This window comes from Dendropsophus ebraccatus, chromosome 13, assembly GCF_027789765.1.
Source record: "Dendropsophus ebraccatus isolate aDenEbr1 chromosome 13, aDenEbr1.pat, whole genome shotgun sequence".
NCBI classification, from domain to species: domain Eukaryota; kingdom Metazoa; phylum Chordata; class Amphibia; order Anura; family Hylidae; genus Dendropsophus; species Dendropsophus ebraccatus.
The window spans coordinates 58,503,029-58,521,356 of record NC_091466.1 but is presented as its reverse complement, the minus strand read 5'-3'; the positions used below and the strand labels follow the sequence as shown (position 1 = coordinate 58,521,356).

General features: G+C 41.6%; 1 protein-coding gene across 6 annotated transcripts in view; it reads left to right on the top strand.

Moving 5' to 3' along the window:
* Positions 1 to 18,328, top strand: part of MEIS2 (Meis homeobox 2) — a 123,452-nt gene that overhangs the window by 80,164 nt on the left and 24,960 nt on the right. For all 6 annotated transcript variants that reach the window (XM_069951354.1, XM_069951356.1, XM_069951355.1 and 3 more), the window contains exon 9: positions 15,376 to 15,452. In XM_069951354.1, the coding sequence (XP_069807455.1) occupies positions 15,376 to 15,452 (77 nt within the window). The remainder of the gene's footprint in view (positions 1 to 15,375; positions 15,453 to 18,328) is intronic.

The following is an 18,328-nucleotide window of genomic DNA, read 5'->3' as shown; positions in this document are numbered from 1 at the left end:
GCTTCTGTATTGAAATAATGGCCGTTATTTACCGTTATATGACGGCCATCCACTCAATTTCACCATTGTGTGGACAGAGCCTTTCTGTGTTTTCAATCCACTCCTGGTTTTGGTTGCTATGAGGACCTGACATGAGGACCAAATACAGCCTGAAATATACTGTGTGTGAACCCAGCCTGTGGGTGCATTCCCTCGTACAGGATCAGCAGCAGATCAGCAGATTTCATGGTGCAGATTTGATGCTGTGTTCAGTTATTTAGATTAAATCTGCTGCGGATTTGCTGCAGATCCGCAGCAGAAAATCCGCTGCGGATCCGGTACGTGTGAACGTACCCTAAAACTGCTCTTTATTATAATTCAGGTGGACAGAAAAGTAATTTTTCAAACACAGAAAACACACAAAAAATCTTAGTAAAGAACAGAATTATTTCAGTTAACATAACTGGAGTGTATTATGGCTGTATGATGTGTAGTTGTAGTCATGTCTATCATAGCTGAATCTCTTTCCTACAACCCCTGGCAAAAATGTTCACTCAGCTTTATCACCTCGTAGCAAATACACAAATCACACATATGACATAAATCAATGTTTAAAAGCTTAACATGTTGGCTTTAGGAAACATACCTCAAACGAATGAAAGTAAATTCATGTATTTATAGGTGTTTTTTTTTGTCCAGATCAAAGAGAGGAAAAAATTATGGAATCATCAAAAATTCGAATATGAATTTTATTGCCCCTTCTCAGTTTTTTAAGACATCTCTTTAAGGGCCGGACATTACTAACGATAAACAATATTCTACATCAAGCTTTCACAAAGAGCAGTTTGTCTTTACATTTCCTTAGAACGGCATCAGACAAATATATCCCAGTATCATCTCCTTTGCCAATGCAAAATGGTGATTTATCACTGTGTATCACTTTCATCCAATTCTCCACAATCTATGATTGACCCTTTTTAGCCCCCTGGAACTTTGGTTTTATTTTATCTTGGCATCAGTACTGGATTTTTTTTTGTTTTCATGTCTGTAAAGCCCATCTCATTTAGATGATTTCTTACAGATTTGTCACAAGCTCCGACTTCTGTTGCCCCTATTTGTTTTTCATTAGTTTTGTTGGGCATTTTCTATTTTCAAGTAATATTGCTTTCAGGTTTTTTTTATCCTGAAGCAATATCTTTTCTTTTATATAACTCTTCTGTTTGTTTATATCCCCCCCCCCCCCATTTTACACATAGCTGACTGGGAACAACCAAGATCTTTTGCTTCACTCTGTGTTAAATATCTTTTTTTAGTATTCTTTCTATTGTTTTAATTAAAAACTCTGCTGTTGGGGCTATAAGGTCATTTTTAAGGACTAGGTTTAGGCTATATTAACACATCTGTAGTGCTGTTTGCAATTGCGGGCAGCACTTTGACAGCTCAACCTGCTCCGCACTATGACATATCCTATTTTTCTTTGTGGAACGGATTGCAGCCTATTCATGGATCCACAAAAATTGTGGATCTGTGAATAAGGAAAACAGACAAAGTTTGCAGACGTGTGAATGTGGCCTTAGACTTTATATGATTTTATATTTTTTTATGTTAATTGCATATTTTTTCCTTTACTCAATCTGAAAAAATATATATCATAAATTTAAATTTATTAATTAAAAAAAAATTTTTTCTTTAAAAGGGTTCCAGGATTAGAAAAACTTTGCCACTTTCTTCCAGAAACAGTGTTACTCAGTTTGGGTGTGGGTTTTGCAGCTTAACTCCATCTAAGTAAATTGAGATGAATTGTAATACCACACTCAACCACAGGACAGGGATGGCGCTATTTTTGCAAGAAAGTAGTCATGCTTATTCTTATCCTGTTCAGCTGCTAATATTACTATACTATAATACTAGTAAATCTACAATAATAATAATAAGGATGATGATAATAATAATAATAATAGTATATCTACTAGTATTTGCTATATAATAAATGTTAGGTGAACATCTCCTAAGTAGGGGGATCACTTAATTTTCTGGCAGGGGTCATATATCGATATTTTGTCAAAAAAAATTTTTGTAAATTTCCATTTAACCTCAAATTCAAGAAAAAGATAGCCCTTAAAGGGTATTTTTAGGTTTATTCGGTAAGTTTTGTAATAATTCCAGCCCCATCCTGCGGTTCCCTTAAACAATGCGAGACTCAATAGGAATGTGTCGGAGGATCCAGGTAAAACATAAGGTGGGATTAGATTTAGAGATAAAATAAAACACTCTGCTTTTTGTTTTTTTTCTTCTTCATGTATTTGCGGCTTTCCGATGGGCCCATAGATGACGACTAATGGTTGCTTGAGGTGGTGACAGGATAGGTCATGAAAGGAACCTTGTAATATCATATTACCTTGGCTAATGGCCAGAGGGTCAACAGAAGAATCCAACAGACAGGCACAAAAGACAACAGGCAGGTTTATCTCTTCCAGCGTGTCACTCTGCATTGTATAGGCAGGAATTCTTCAAAGCTCAGTGCTTAAGAAAAAAGGTCCCCTTATCCTGCTCTATGGCTCAGCAGATCCCCTCACATTACTAAGTGAAGCTCAAAGAACATGTTTACTCAGGCTCAGATCATCATACAGACAGAAATGGAGTACTCGGAACAAAAAAAATGCCGATAAGAAAACAATGGACTTCAGCCAGATGACAATATGGACTAAAACCATCACAGAGCCAGAGATTTTGTTCACTTATTATCATCTAAAACAATGACTTTCCTATTCTTACAGTATGAATGGTGCCATATTAAGCTCTGGATCTGTTTTCATATTCTTACACTTACACGGTTTGCTTGACTGTTCACATGTACTGAAGAGACGCAAGCCACCGAAATAAGCAGCAGTAGTCTAGAACTGAACAGGATAAATCAAAGGGCAGGTAATCTAGTAGCTGGCTATTGTATTCTGAACTAGGCCTGTACCATGGCAAAAGCAGTGGGGTAGTTAGCCCTTAGGCCCCAGCCCATGACTTTGTATTAGATAGATTCTAAACATAACATCATAGAATTTTATGGTTTCTATTGTAACTCCGAATGCATCCGATGTTCACACAGCAACAGGCTGAAATAAATGTATTGCACTCTGCATACATTAAAGGGGTACTCCGGTGAAAATATTTTTCTGGTTTTAGAAAGTTATTGTCTGATGAAGCGCGCATGTGCGCGATACAGCTGTGACTGCAATCACTGAACGAGTGTTTGGCGTCCGTGCCCAACATGAATTTTACCTGCTGAATTATATGTTTTCTTTTTCTACATAACCCGTGTATAGATTTGTAATTTACTTCTATTTAAAAAAAAAACTCAAGTCTTCCCATACTTAGCTGCTGTATGTCCCGCAGGAAATGTTGTTTTCTTTGCAGTCTGACACAGTGCTCTCTGCTGCCATCTCTGTCCAAGACAGGAACTGTCCAGAGTGGTAGCAAATACCCATAGAAAACCTCTACTGCTCTGGACAGTTCATGCCATAGACAGAGGTGGCAGCAGAGAGCTGGTTAAAGCAGGGGTATAACTGCCACTGTAGCAGCCATAGCGGCTGCTATGGGGCCCGCCACATTAGGGGGCCCCGTGGACTTCTCCTGCAATACACTGGGCCCCCTGAGCTGTCATCATTTGCAGCACCAGGTGGATCTGTAAATGTCCCTTTAACTATAAACACTCCTGAGGAGCGCTTGCAGTTATGATGTTATGACTACACTTGACAGCTTAGTGGTCAGTCGGGAAGGGGGGCCCAATCAAAAGTTTGCTATGAGGCCCAGCCATTTCTAGTTACGCCCCTGGGTCAAAGCCAAAAGGTATCAGACATGCCAAAATTTAATGTAACGTGTAAGCCGAGTTTATTGCTTCCTTATCTACTCTGCTTTTTGAGAAGACCACCAGTGATGGTTACAGTTCACACCTGCAGTGACACCTTCTTAGTCACTACTGATGGTGCAAGGCATAATCAATAATGGAAACAGCATCTCTCCTGTCCTATCTATAAAGTGACCATTCTACTTAATTGCAAGACTTGAACTCTCCAGCCTGTAGGCCTCTAGAAGATCCTCTTTCATCTACCAGTCTATGGGAACATATGTTGTAATACTCATTCTGCTTAGTAGGTTTAGCCTCTAACTATAATCAGATTAACCTTTTTGTGTCTTCAAAAAAATCTTAAGTTTAAGCAAGTCTAATTCAATGGAAGAACGTGGCCTTCTGAATCCATCTGCTTCAAGATCTTATAAACCGTGATACTTGCCGCCGTTATAACTTAGGACGGCTATATCCTGCGTATAAGGTATAGCCAGGTTAACTTCATTACATGGCGGCATTATTTATTTTCGGTTGGACTGAAAGTTATTTTAGTTGCTTATTAGTTCTGTTCCTCCGGGCTGACATCTGACCTTCTGCTGACATTTAGCAAGTGGCCATTAGGAGTAAGGACACAATGAGATCAGAGGTCAGTGACATTTCTCCATGCCCGGGCCTGACCTAAAGTTTGGGAGATGAACTAATGCTGGAACCTGCCGCCCTCTCCTAATAATTAAAACAAAAATACTAAATGTTGGGTGTGTTATCTCTCAATAACACCCCGAGCTATGGTTACATTTCTAACCTTTCCAGTGCATGCCGGGACAAGGAATGGAGAGTTTTATTTTCTTGTTTATAATGCAATTCTACGAACTCTAAGTATTGTAACTTCTCCTCTACCGTAAGCATAAAGGGGGGGGGATAACATGGCACCAATGGCTTCATTTATTCTCCTAGAGTACAGTTAGGAATAGAGACATGTATGTTCTGCATATCAACACATACGTTTCTTAGACTGGATTGTCGCTTGGCTGCTGACTTTTTTGTTTGTTTTTCCTTCGTTGACTTCTTTTTTGCGTCTAGATGTGATTTTAAAGTATAACTTCAGTATAGTAAAAAATACTACATTCAGATTTTTTTTTTAGATTTGTTGGAGTTAGGCCTCATTCACATGTTCAGCGTTTTTTTAAAGGTGCGTGATTTTGACCGCTCTGTGAAAAACACTGGACGTCTGTTGATTGCATCCATTTGGATGCGCTGGTTTGGGGGTCAGGAGTAGGGATGGTCCGAACCGAGTTCGGTTCGGGTTCGTACGAACCCGAACTCTCGGTAATGGTTCCCACTGTCTGCCCGCTCTGTGCAGTGGGAGGATCCAGTGGGAGGACCGCCTGGAAAACTGGGATACAGCCATAGCCATAGGCTGAGAGAGTTCGGACCATCCCTAGTCAGGAGGTGCTGGTGTTGTCCACGGGTGGAGTGAGGGGCTGACAGGAGTGGTGAGAGACAGGAGCAGTGACAGGGGCTGGGAGTGATGGGAGCGGGGGAGATGGGAGCAGGGGAGATAGGATCGGAGAGAGACAGGAGCGGGTAGATGGGAATGGGTGATGAGAGCGGTAAGAAAGGGGGGCGGGGGCGATTGGAGCTGGTGACACAAGCGGTGAGAAAGGAAAGCGGTTTAGATGGGAGTAGTGACAGGAGCTGGGAGAGGCATCTGTGCCGTGATCTGTACTATGACCTGTCCTATTTTTTCACAGCAAGGATCACAGCATGGATGACGGCACGGATGGTATGCACACATAGGATTTAATGGGCCTTAAAATTTCTGTGGTTACAGATCTGTGTCCACGGACAATTTTACGAGACGTGTGAATAAGGCCTTAGTGGCATTTTAGTGGAATTCGGGAAAAAAATGGTGGAATGTACATAAATAATGAGAATGTATCTATAGGCTGGTATGAGCATTCAGACAACTGGGTAGTGCCAGAGGGTTCAGCGGTATGGTGAGCTATGGGCTCCAATACTGACTTACAGTTCACAGGAGTCCGGTAGGTATGGAGGGGCCCAATGACACCAGTTTTCTATAGTCTTTTTGGGTGTTATTAAATTTCATAGCTGAAAATTAATGGAGGATTGTAAGAGAGACTGTAACCAGCTAAAAATGAGCAAGGGACCCTTGCTTTATGCTTTTTTAGACAGGAAAATATTGCACAAATAATGCCCATAGGAGAAACATATTGGCTGAATATTGGAATTACACTACAGTATCAATCACTAAAGGATACCCATACGGCAACATTCCCGCCATCACCTTTTCAGTGATCAGATGGCTTTTTATCATGTGGATGGGCTTATTTTTGTTTTCTTGTTATGAGCATAGTGTGTAGTCTGACCCTTGGAGGGTTAATGAAGGGTTACATCGCGAGGAAAGCCTGATAAATAATACACGGGACCTTTGCTGTTGGTGGATGTCGAGGCGTGCAGGCCAGGAAAGGTTTACCAACAAAAGGAGTGAATTGAAATCAGCAGCAGCCCGGGGACACCTGGAGCCGGCACATTGCACAACCTCAGCACTTCTCACGCTGCTGCCTCTCTGCTCAGGCACAATATTAACCCTTTTACACACCCACATCCCCACTCTACTGGATCTACAAGGAAGAAACGGTGAAGCCCTGAAGATGATCATATGAGACTTGTGCACTGAAAATCCTCATGCAGAATAAAGCAATGCTACTTAATGGCACAGAACAAAGACTATGATAGTATGAGCACGGCGGAAAGACTTTGTTAGACATGTCAGGCTAGTCTTAGAGTTGCCAGGGTTTCCACTGTTGACAGACATCCCAGTTTCTTTCAGCACCTCTGGGTGCTGGATTCTTTCAGCATTCATCAGTTGAAGGGAAGCTGCAGCTTATCTGGAGGATGGCAGAGCCTGAGGCTCAGATTATTGCTGATCCCTGGCAGAACCCTTGGCCTGCATGTTGTGCACTGCATCAGGAGATGACTGGGTGCTGGAGATGTCTAGGTGATAGTATTAGAGGTGCTGTAGTGTGATATGGGATGCAAAGCCTACTGTTTATTAGCTTCTAGAGCAGTAGGGTTGTCACAGTGACACGTTGAACTCTAGAGTGCTGGGTAGTCTGCGGCTTGTCTAGGGGTTGTCCTGGTCTACGTTGTTAGTAATGCACAGCTCTTCCTATTCTCCTCCGGGACTCCCCAGCTTCCTGACCACACTTCTTTAGGTCTAATGAACTCCCGAATCTGGACACCAGTAGAGACCAGTTCACAGATCAAGTGACATTTAATGCAACAGAATCTCATTTACTTAACAAATAGAAACAAGCGTAATATTTGTGTTGAGTTCTGCGCGCCCCTACTGTCTGCAGCCGAGGGACCTTCCTCTTACTCGAAAAACATGCTCTTCCACTTAAGATACTTTTGACCTACTAAATCCCAATAGAGAAGGACAAGGTTATGCTTTGGCCTGTTTCTTCCTCCTCGTCAACATACGCCAACATGCTCCACGGCGTAGCACAAACAATGCTCTTAGATTACAGGTTGTTCTTTGAAGTACTCTCACACCATCTAAGCAACATAGATTTTAGGGCAACAAAGGAGGCTAAGATCATGGAAACTCTGTGCCCCTAAACACAGTGGTCTGAATTTACCATGGCTGGTACACCAAGATTTTGGGTCCAAATAGGCCAGAATTGACCTCACTCCTCATGTATGGATAATTATATCTCTGTAATGTCTATTTTTTGTCTATGTATGTACCCCCAGAATTGTAAAGTGCTGCGGTATCTGTTGGCGCTATATAAATAAAAATTATTATTATTATTAATTGTAGTTCCCGACAGCTGAGACTCATTTATTATACACAGTGTGCCAAAAGGAACAGTTAAGCGCCCCTTGCTTGAAGGGGCATGGCTTATTGGAAAATTGGTCTGCTATTGACGGAACACAAGTCTTAGAATGTTACGCCATGTGCCAAAAATTTACCAAAATTTTGGCATGTTACCTTTGCCTAAAGTAAACCAATTGAAAGTTAGTGTAAACTTAGGTAGGCCATAGATATAAAATAATTGTCAGCCAAAATGGCCGGTTTTGGCCATTTTAACCAACTATCATGAGCAAACTATTTTCGTGATGGCCAATGTTGGACTTTTTTGGCTGGAAAAACAATCTCTGGCATGATCGGTCTGGCATGTTTTTGGCATGGTTATTCATTCAGATTTTGATTGGGGATTTTGTGCCAGTCGAAGCCCCATGTGTATGGCTAGCCTTAGACTACACAGTGCAGACGTGGGCTAGACAGTATTTGTAGTCTGTCCATCCCTCATTGTTACAATTAGATGGTTTTAGTAGATTCCCCCAAGTCTGTTCACCCAAACACAGTGTACGAAATGCAATTTTGGCTTCATAAATCAGATTTGAATAGAACTGTAAGTCAATCTCCATCATCAGCTTTGCACGTGTCATGCTGATTTAATTTAACGTCTACTCCATTCTCCTAGGACAGTACTGATCAATGGAGAGGTGTTTCCGAAAGGGTTAATGCTGCGGCGTGCAGTTAGTAGAGTGGAAGTGGACCTAGGTAAAAATAAAAGCGCTTGTTCCGATATTCTGACAGTGAAGGTTTGAGATGCTTAAAATGAGGCCTACTGGACACATAATGCCCTGGAGGAAAAGCGGGTTTCTAGTAATGAGCTTTTAAAAGAGCATGTTCCCGCAAAGGTACTGAGGCATTACAGCACTGCTTTGTGATAACGCAACTCCTGGGATTGGATAATGGCTTAACCTCCATGCTCTTGTTGCATCTTTTAGGCATGGCGGTTACCATTTCCGGGCTGGTAAAGAATTAGAAAAACATTATAAGAAAAAACATAAGCCCCTTACTGGTATTAAGAGAAAACAGAGCAAATTTATATATAGCTCGCCAGTAATAATTTTTATTATTTACTAGTCTGTACTATACGCACACCCATAGACGTAGATCCGGCATGAATAGGTAGAATCCAACTGGACTGATCCATGTTCTCTCTGATAACAGACCTGCTAGTGGAAATTTAACAAATGCGTATTCACATAGTAGTTTTTCCGTACGTGTTTGTTTAATACCTGGATACCGTAGTCATGGCGTTCCAATGTCACCCCTGCCACATTTCCCGAAAGGGAAAAAAAAAGTTGAAAACCATTTGTATGAGCAGCTGTAGGCCTAATACACAGGTGCGTTACTGAGATGTATGGGGCTCCACTCTACCACCTAGACTTCATTTTTATAATTGGAAAAAGAAAGTTGGCCATATCTTATTGGAAGCTTTATTATTAGAGATGAGCGAACCTCGAGCGTGCTCGAGTCAATCCGAACCCGAACTTTCGGCATTTGATTAGCGGTGGCTGCTGAACTTGGATAAAGCCCTAAGGCTATGTGGAAAACATGGATATAGTCATTGGCTGTATCCATGTTTTCCAGACAACCTTAGAGCTTTATACAAATTCAGCAGCCACCGCTAATCAATTGCCGAACATTCGGGTTCGGATGGACTCGAACCCGAACCCGGTTCGCTCATCTCTATTTATTATGCATTACTAGCACTTTTTGTGTTAGGGAACATTTTGTGACGTGGTGCCATATGGAGACATCAAACTACAACACACATACTGTATATAGATGTGTAGAATGGATCTGCAGAAGTGGGTCAGAATGGTGCAACAAAAAGTCAAATAGTCCTCTGGTGGGGCCCAAAACTGACACTATTATAGGCCTCAAAGGTCTAGGTTCATACGGAGCCTATCAAGTTATGGTCTCAGTCTTATGGGTTGATCCTTTGGACTCTGTTGATGATAAAGCATGTCCTGTGCAACTAAACACATCAATTAAAAGTTGGACACCATTTTTTATTATAAAGTGTATGGGAATGACCTGACAGATAACGTCACTGTTTACTACCCTGGAATTTCTACTGCCTGAGCTTTCCGTTTTCAGGAAAATAAGCCAACTTTATCAGCTCTGTTTTATCATGGTGTAAAGTGAAACTGGCCCAGTTGCCCCTAGCAACCAATCAGATTCCACCTTTCATTTTCCAAAGAGTCTGTGAGGGATGAAAGGTGGAATCTGATTGGTTGCTAGGGGCAACTGAGACAGTTTCACTTTACACCATGTTTGATAAATCTCCTCCTCTGCGTATGCAGGGAATGGGTGGGTTAGCTGAATAAACGTTTGTCCGACAGCTATAGAAGGTATACAGCAGAGATGGGGAGGCTTCGGCCCTCTAGCTATTGCAAAATTACAATTCCCATCGTGCCTGAACAGCCATGATGGGAATTGTAGTTTTGCAACAGCTAGAAGTTTCTCATCCCTGGTATATGGTCACATTAAAGGGGGTAAATAAAAATGATATGAGACAAACACTATCAGCTTGGCCCATGACACCCAATCATAGCTCAGCTTTCTTTTCTTAACCAGGTCTGATCTCTTTTTATTTTGTACCCGTCTATGGTGGCAGTTACTAGCGCACGTGTCTGAACAAGTCCATATACTTTCAAAACAGTTGGGAAAGGATTCAGGAAAATCACATGAAGAATGAGTCATGTGGTCATGTCAGATGTCTGGCCAGCTGGATGTTGTGCGAGCAGCAGGTCTTAGAATTAGTCACATACACTACTACTACCCGGAGATTACTGACTCACCTAAGCCGAAGGAGCTCACCATGTAGAGAGGGGCCAGAGATCACCAGGAACAAGTTCTGCTGTGCACCAATCATGGTGGAGTAGTAAATGTAACCTCTTCCGAGGCGAGGGACATGCACAAGGGTTTAGACATAAAATCTATTTATTTATATTTCTCAGGAACAAACCAGCATGTAGCAGATGGCTTCCTACTAAATATTTAAAACCTGTTTTATCCATATACCTCTGTGTGTGGAGACACTTCCCTCCGAGTGCTTTATATCGCTAATTAATTTAATTACGCCCACGCTGATCGTGTGTTCCCATATTTTGCATTATAATCTCTAATATGCAATGTGGCCTCCCACACCAGCGCTTCTCATGTGATCGCTCTGCCTTCTTCCCGACACATGCAAATTTAACCCCTGAAGTACTGCCAGGATCTAGAAACTCCAGAAACTCCAGCTCGTCTTCTTCTGCTGCAGGAGGTTTAACCTTGGCTTGTTCTATTGGCGTGCGTCATTTGTCGGTTCTCATGATACAAATTACAACTGGATTAGTCAAAGGCAGACTATTGCTACTTACCTTTACAACCCAGTTTTTCTCGGTAGTAATGAGCGCAGTAATTTGTAGCATGGAGAGTGTAATAAAGGATAATTAGTAGATTATTTCATAGAACAAGATCGCCTACCAAATGAGGCCTACACAGTCATACGAGATAGCCATAGGCGCTGCGAGTGATCCTCATGAGATTGCATAAAAGCATTAGATGTGTGTATTAGGTTATATCAGGTGAGTGAACATGGTGTCATTCTCAGGCTCCTGAATGGCGCATGCAATGATAAATCTCAACAGTCAATATAGGGCCCATCAATGAAGAACCAGAGAGAAACGACATGTAAATCAGTGTTTGTGCAGGTTGTAAAGCTGGGGGCCCACCGGAGGATTCTCCAGTCCTCCGGTGGGCCAGTCGGTCACTGGATCTCAATCACTGCTACATATAATAACTTTGCCTTTCAGTACTCTTATAGAAATAAAGAACATAGAAAGAACTTAATTCCTATTATAGTACGAGCCATTATAGTGTCTCCACAATGAATCTCAATATGTGTAAATGTGCAGGGTTCCTTAGATTGCCTGCAGGGGTATAACTGGAGGGGACGCAAAGGTAGCAGTTGTATCCAGGCCCATAGGAATTTCCGATCTATAAGGAGACCGGTATTATAAATGGTATATGGTATGCATGGGGCCCTGTTGTAGAAGTTACTTATCTTCCTGATAAATACTGGTAGTAAATGGGACTGTGAATCTATTAATGAGTGATTTATCTCAGCTATGACTATGCTGAATAAATAAGACGCTGAATAAGCAAATTTTCTGGATTATTGGAAGCTCATAGTAAAGCATATAAAAATGCCAATAATAATACTAATAATAATAAACCCCCATAATAATATGTCAGAGTTCTAATAAGAGGAGCCTTTTAATCAGTTATCTCTGCTCATCCTACTACTGACCGTGATGGTTGAACGTCCTGCAGGGTGCATGGAAAAAAATGGTAGAAAATTCTGCAACTGTCCCATTCATCTGAAACTTGCAGAAATCCATTACTTTCTATCAATGCAACCCCATCTAGATGAATGGAAGTGATGCTCAATCTACCGCCTGTGATTCCACCCTTATAGAACTTCTTTTTCAGCATTTTTTAGCTTGTAAAAAAACTACTTAAAATTTCAAGCATTTCATTCCATTTTTTTTTATTGTTTTCAGTGTCATTCTATACTTGTAAAAGTTTTTTTTTTGTATTTTGGCATCTTTCAAGTCTGAGCCTGGATTTTGTACATATTTGGACAGTGTTTTAGCCAAAATAAAAAAAAAAGTGGGCTCAAAAAAACGGAAAAAGATGCAAATCTTCCCATTTATGGGTTTTTATTATGGTGTCAGTTCCACTTCTTTGGGTTTTGGCTAAAAATAGTGACAGAAATATTAGGTGTGAACTCAGCCTTCCAAAAAAAAGCCTATTAAAGAAATGGCAGACCATATTGCATTTTGAAAAAGAAAAAAAAAAAATCCCAAAATGTATTTTTTTAAAAACTTAAAATAAAAGTATATATATATATATATATATAAAATTCTTATTATTATTATTATTATTATTATATATAATAATTATATATATATATATATATCTATATATCTCAAGAAAAAATATTTCAATAAAGATTTGAATAACATAAGGATGCACAATAAAATAATAACTAAAACAATAATTTAAAAAAACACTATTAAAAGTGCCATACAAATATTGTCTAAAACCACCATAACACACTCCATATATTGCTGCTATTCTCACTAAATAAAACGTAATTGTTGTGTCTTCACGTGGCTGTATCCTGGCAGTCACAACCCTGGCATCTTCTCCACACCCTTATAGCATTAACAGATTTTAATAGAAGTCTTAAACACAGTATTCGGAAATATAATAAAACCGCCTTGGAAGAGAATACATGGTATTTAAGTGTACGTATAATACGCGCTGTCATGGGGTGTATGGCGTAGTGGCACAGCTGGCACAAATAGGGCGTTTAAAGGGCCTCTCCATTTTTGTGTGTTGTGCTACAAAGGGCTCCTGATGGCATAAAGTGCCTGTGGCTCGGTGGCCGTGTTGTCAGGAGGAATGATTGGAGTGACAAGGATCTCCGCTCAAGGACAACCTTTCTGTTTACTAACCTGTAAAGTGGTGTTTTATTTGTGTGCACTGCAGGGTAAATCCTGGTGCTCTCCGTATTCAGGATGTCACAGAGCACCAGGAGGGGCAGAGCCTGTAATCTATTTGCCATCGATTCTTTCTTTTTTTTCCCCTTTCCCTGTGTCACTGTTCATTCTGTATAGGGCACAAAGTACAGGCCAAAGAAGTCCCCAAAGCGCTACTAAGGAGTGCACTGCATCAAAGGGATTAAAGAGTGAATCAAGCAGAAGTCCACGTCATGGAGCACAGAACTAGTTAACAGCTTTGCACAGTCTCAGTGGGTGAAATTACCATACCGCGTCCCCCCTTTTTTGCCTTAAATGATGTTTTCAGCCAATTAAGGCTCCTTTTTCTCCATGCAGTCGGAGGCGCTCTGTTCCCAGCCACCCTGGGATGGTGATGAGCCGGGTTTCTCGTCAGAGCTCATTCATTATCTCCATTACCGCCAGGAGAATAGGTGGCAGTGGCATTGTTGGGAGCGGGTCTATGGGTTAGAGGTAGCATTTATCACACAGGCTGTTCACAGCCTTTGACAGTCAAGCACTGATGGGACGAGAGGAGTGTGAGCTTACTCTGCAAGCCCCATGCAAATTACCCCGAGCTTCCCAATCTGCCCTGATCAGTGCTTTTCCCTGGGCCCAGGACTATTAGTGGTTTTGATAACAGTGAGGAGGTCATTAGCAGCATGGGCAGGCGGAGAGGAGGAGCAGAGAGGGGGGCAGACCAAGGGGGGGAAGCCTGGCTGTAATTACATGGATTCAATAGAGAGGCTGCCGAGGAAGCCAAAAATTTGTCATCGCCCGGCAATCAGAAAAAATGTATTTTCATTTTCTCCTTAACCCATATTAACTTGGCATTATCATCTTTCTGTGTTAACATTTGCAGAATATTAAAAGCCTGCGGTATACATACAAACAGAATTAACCCTGTGCTGCCTCCGTGCCACAGCGCCCGGCGGCGGCGGTGGTAGTGGTGGCGATGATGATCTTGTCTTGGAGTGACGACTGCCAGTTCTACCAGGCAGAAACCCCTTCTATGTCATTAGTCACAATTATATACTATTACACTCAGCTCCGCATCACAAATTGCATCCGAGTGCCTCTTTCTTTTCTCCGAGCCCCCAATATCTATGCGTTTGGCACACAAACAATAAAGCTGTTGGTTTAGTTCCTATCCGGCTATGTTTGGAAAGGGGGGACTCATGTAACCCATTGTATTGCTGTTCTTTAAGCCCGTCCTTACTAATTCCTTCATAGAAGCGGAAAAAAGTTTGCTTGGTGCTGAATGGATGATATTTATTGTTCGACTTGGGCTAATGTATTGGCAATGGAGCATTCCAGCCTGTGCAAACATTGCAGTTCAAACACAAGTGATGGGACTCCGGTGCCCTTTCACAGAACCATGTCATAGGAGCAGTAAGGAGACTGACTGTCCCACTTTCTGAACTCTGATTTATGGCGTGTCTTTGTAAAGTTTGTGTTTCTTTCCACGTTGGGCATCGAGTACACAGCCATGTGCAGTTATTTTTCATACTACAAAGCTGTCCTCTAAACAACCCGCGTTAAACAGGAACTCTGAATAAAAATGTATTATATATCATGGTATAGACCGGTTTACCCCCAAAGACTGTTTATATGGACCTTAAAGGGGAACTATCAGCAGGTTAAACTAATCTAACCTGCTGATATGTCCCTACTGCACAGGAGACGCCAGGGAGGAAGGTATGTCTCTTACCTTCATCCTCGGCGCCGTCCCAGTGCAGTGCGTTGGTCCAGTGAGACCGTTAGGAGCACTGGGGCACCCACTAGGAGTACTGCCTGCCCCCATGACGCCAATTCGGCCTGCTCCATTCATTAGAAAAGGATAGGACGGCTGGAGGCAGATAGGCGCTATGGGGCAGTGCTCCTAACGGGTGACCCAGTGCTCCTAACGGTCTCACTGGACCGACTAGCTGCACTGGAATGATGCCGAGGAGGAATATCAGAGACATACCTTCATCCTAGGCGTCTCCTGTGCAATAGGGACATAGCAGGGTAGATTCGTCTAACCTGCTAATAGTTCCCCTTTAATGTATAATTTGTCAGAAATGAATATTTTATAGCTGATACAATATGGGCTAAAGCTCTCTGCTTCTTTATTACAGCATCCATACCCTTCAGAAGAACAGAAGAAACAGTTAGCACAAGACACAGGGCTGACTATATTGCAAGTAAACAACTGGTAAGTCTAATGAGAACCTTTTTTTATGTGGTTTTTGTCTGCATACGGTCTATATACGGTATATATACCCAATAGTGTTGTTGTTGATTTGTTTTGTTTTTTTCAAAGTTTGTATCTCATGGTAAAACTTGGCTAATTTGGTGTAAAAAGTACAAAACTTGTTTTAGCATCTGCAAATTGAGATGATTCGAAGCAGAGTAGGGCTGTTTTTTTTAAAGGGGGGTTCAAAAGCTACTGATGTACTATTTCACCATATGACTATAGACATTTAAATGTGTACTTCAGTTAGGAAAGAGTTGACCCTGTTTAATCACCCCCCATAATCTAAGCTTGTTTGTAATAGGCTTCTATTTCGTGAATTAGGTTATTTGTCTGTATCACATGCTGACTCACACCCTGAAGCTGCTGAAAATCCTCACTTCCTGGTCCACTCTGTCTCCACTCCTCTGTCCTCTCCCTCCCTTCTGAGACAGAGGTCATGTGATCTCTATCTTTCCTGTGGGCTAGGCATGCTGTAACATGTCTTCTGTAACTGACACCTATCAGTGATCACTTGGCCAAAGCAGAAGTAGAACGAGCCAGTGGTGGGTGTGTACCAGTCAGTTGGCTCTGAGGTGCAATGCATGTTGGGAAATGTAGTTTCCTGGCCAGGTTCCATGATGTAGAACTGGGATCATTTTTAAAAGTTTGAATCCAGGGTTAGGAGCAGTGTAGATGAGCGGGAAAGGTATCAACAAAAGATGTGTAAACTGAATATGCTTGGGTTCCTCCGAACCCAAACTCTTGGCATTTGATTACTGGTGGCTGAAAAAAGATGGATGCTGTCTTAAGGCTGTGTTGAAAACATGAATGCAGTCATAGGCCATATATGCATGTTTTCCAGGACTCCCTTGGGCTGCATCCAACCATAAGTTCCGTGCACCACTTTTTTAGCTGAAATTATGGCGGAGACAGGAGACACATTAGTAAATCTAGGCCATTGTGTCACTGATAGTGAAAAGGGGTTTTGAAACTAGAACTCTCTGGAAGTGAACAGGTTAATAGGCACATTCCTGAATCAAGTCTTTAGAGACCAGTTTTTACTCACCTACTCAGGCTCCAGTGCCATATGGTGCCCCAAACACTGATCCATAACTAGGTTGGCATTGTTACATGGGCAGCAAGTGACAGGCGTATTGTTATATATAGCATAAAAACACACATATACAGCATATACATATTTAGACAAACATGATACTTGCCTGTGTTTTTTGGTTACAAATATGATGTGTATTGCCCAAATAAATACCTACAGACCCTGAATACATACATACCTCAGACAAGAGCCTATAATACGTTTCCAAGAGTGAAAAACAGACCCCAGAATAAATACATACCTCACACCAGATTTAACAATACAGACCCCAAAGTAAATACAGATACCAGAATAAATACAGACCCCATAAAGGGACCCACTATACAAATAGAGACCCCAGACATTCATATAGGAGCTTACATTCTTCCGGGAATCTTGCTGCTGTATTGTATGGCTCCAAAACCTGCATACATATGGTCATGTGACCTTATCTGCGCAGGCCCTTCTCTACAATAACAGGACCCGCACGTTTATAGCCATGTGACATTATCTGTGCAGGCCCTTCTACATTAACAGGACCTGTACATGTATAGTCATGTGACCTTATCTGTGCAGGCCCTTCAGTACATTAACAGGACCTGCATACATATGGTCATGTGACCTTATCTGTGCAGGCCCTTCTCTACAATAACAAGACCTGCACGTTTATAGCCATGTGACATTATCTGTGCAGGCCCTTCTACATTAACAGGACCTGTACATGTATAGTCATGTGACCTTATCTGTGCATGCCCTTCTCTACAATAACAGGACCCGCACGTTTATAGTCATGTTTATAGTTAACAGAACCTGCACATACACAGGACCTGCATACATATAGTCATGTGACCTTATCTGTCCAGGCCCTTCTACATTAACAGGACATGCATACATGTGGTCATGTGGCCTTATCTGTGTAGTTCCTTCCTTCCACACTAACAGGACCTGCACATATAGAGTCACATGACCTTATCTGCTCAGGCCCTTCTCAGGTCCCATTAACAGGACCTGCATAAATATGATCTTGTGACCTTATCTGTTTAGTTCCTTTTACATTAACAGGGCCTGTGTACAAATGATCATATGACCTTATCTGTGCAGGCCCTTCTACATTAAAATGAACTGCATACATACAATCATGTGACCTTATCTGTGCGGGCCCTTCTACACTAACAGAACCTGCAAACACATAGTCATGTGACCTTATCTGTGTAGTAGGTCCTTCTACATTTACAAGGCTTGCACAATATCTAAACACATACACATTTGTATTATAGAGAGTGTTACACATTGTTGTTTGTTCTCTCTTTTTTTTTTTGCTGCCATTTGTTAAGACCGCAATGTGCACAAAGTCATAATATCTATTGGAATGGAGGGTTTTTAGCCACCAAGAAAGAGAATACTTTCTTACAAGAAATCGGGCCAATAGGGATTAATCCCTATTTAAGTGCACTGATTTTTTTTTTTCAGCATATCTCATATTTGACCTGTGGAACTAAACCTAAAATTAGAGCAAAGATACTAATGATGCCGCAGTATTCTCGCCCCGGCTCTAGGATAGTTTGCAGGGCATTGTCTATGCCTGACGTGTGCACATTTGTCAGGCCTGGGCTTCATGTGCCTCATATGTACACAGATGAGAGAGGCCGGTGACGTGTGCAGTGGAGGACAGCAAATGCAATTCTTCTACTGCTCCAACAATGCTTTCAATGGCTCTGTTTTTAATGAGGGAGGAAAATCATAATGCTGCAGTCTGTGACAT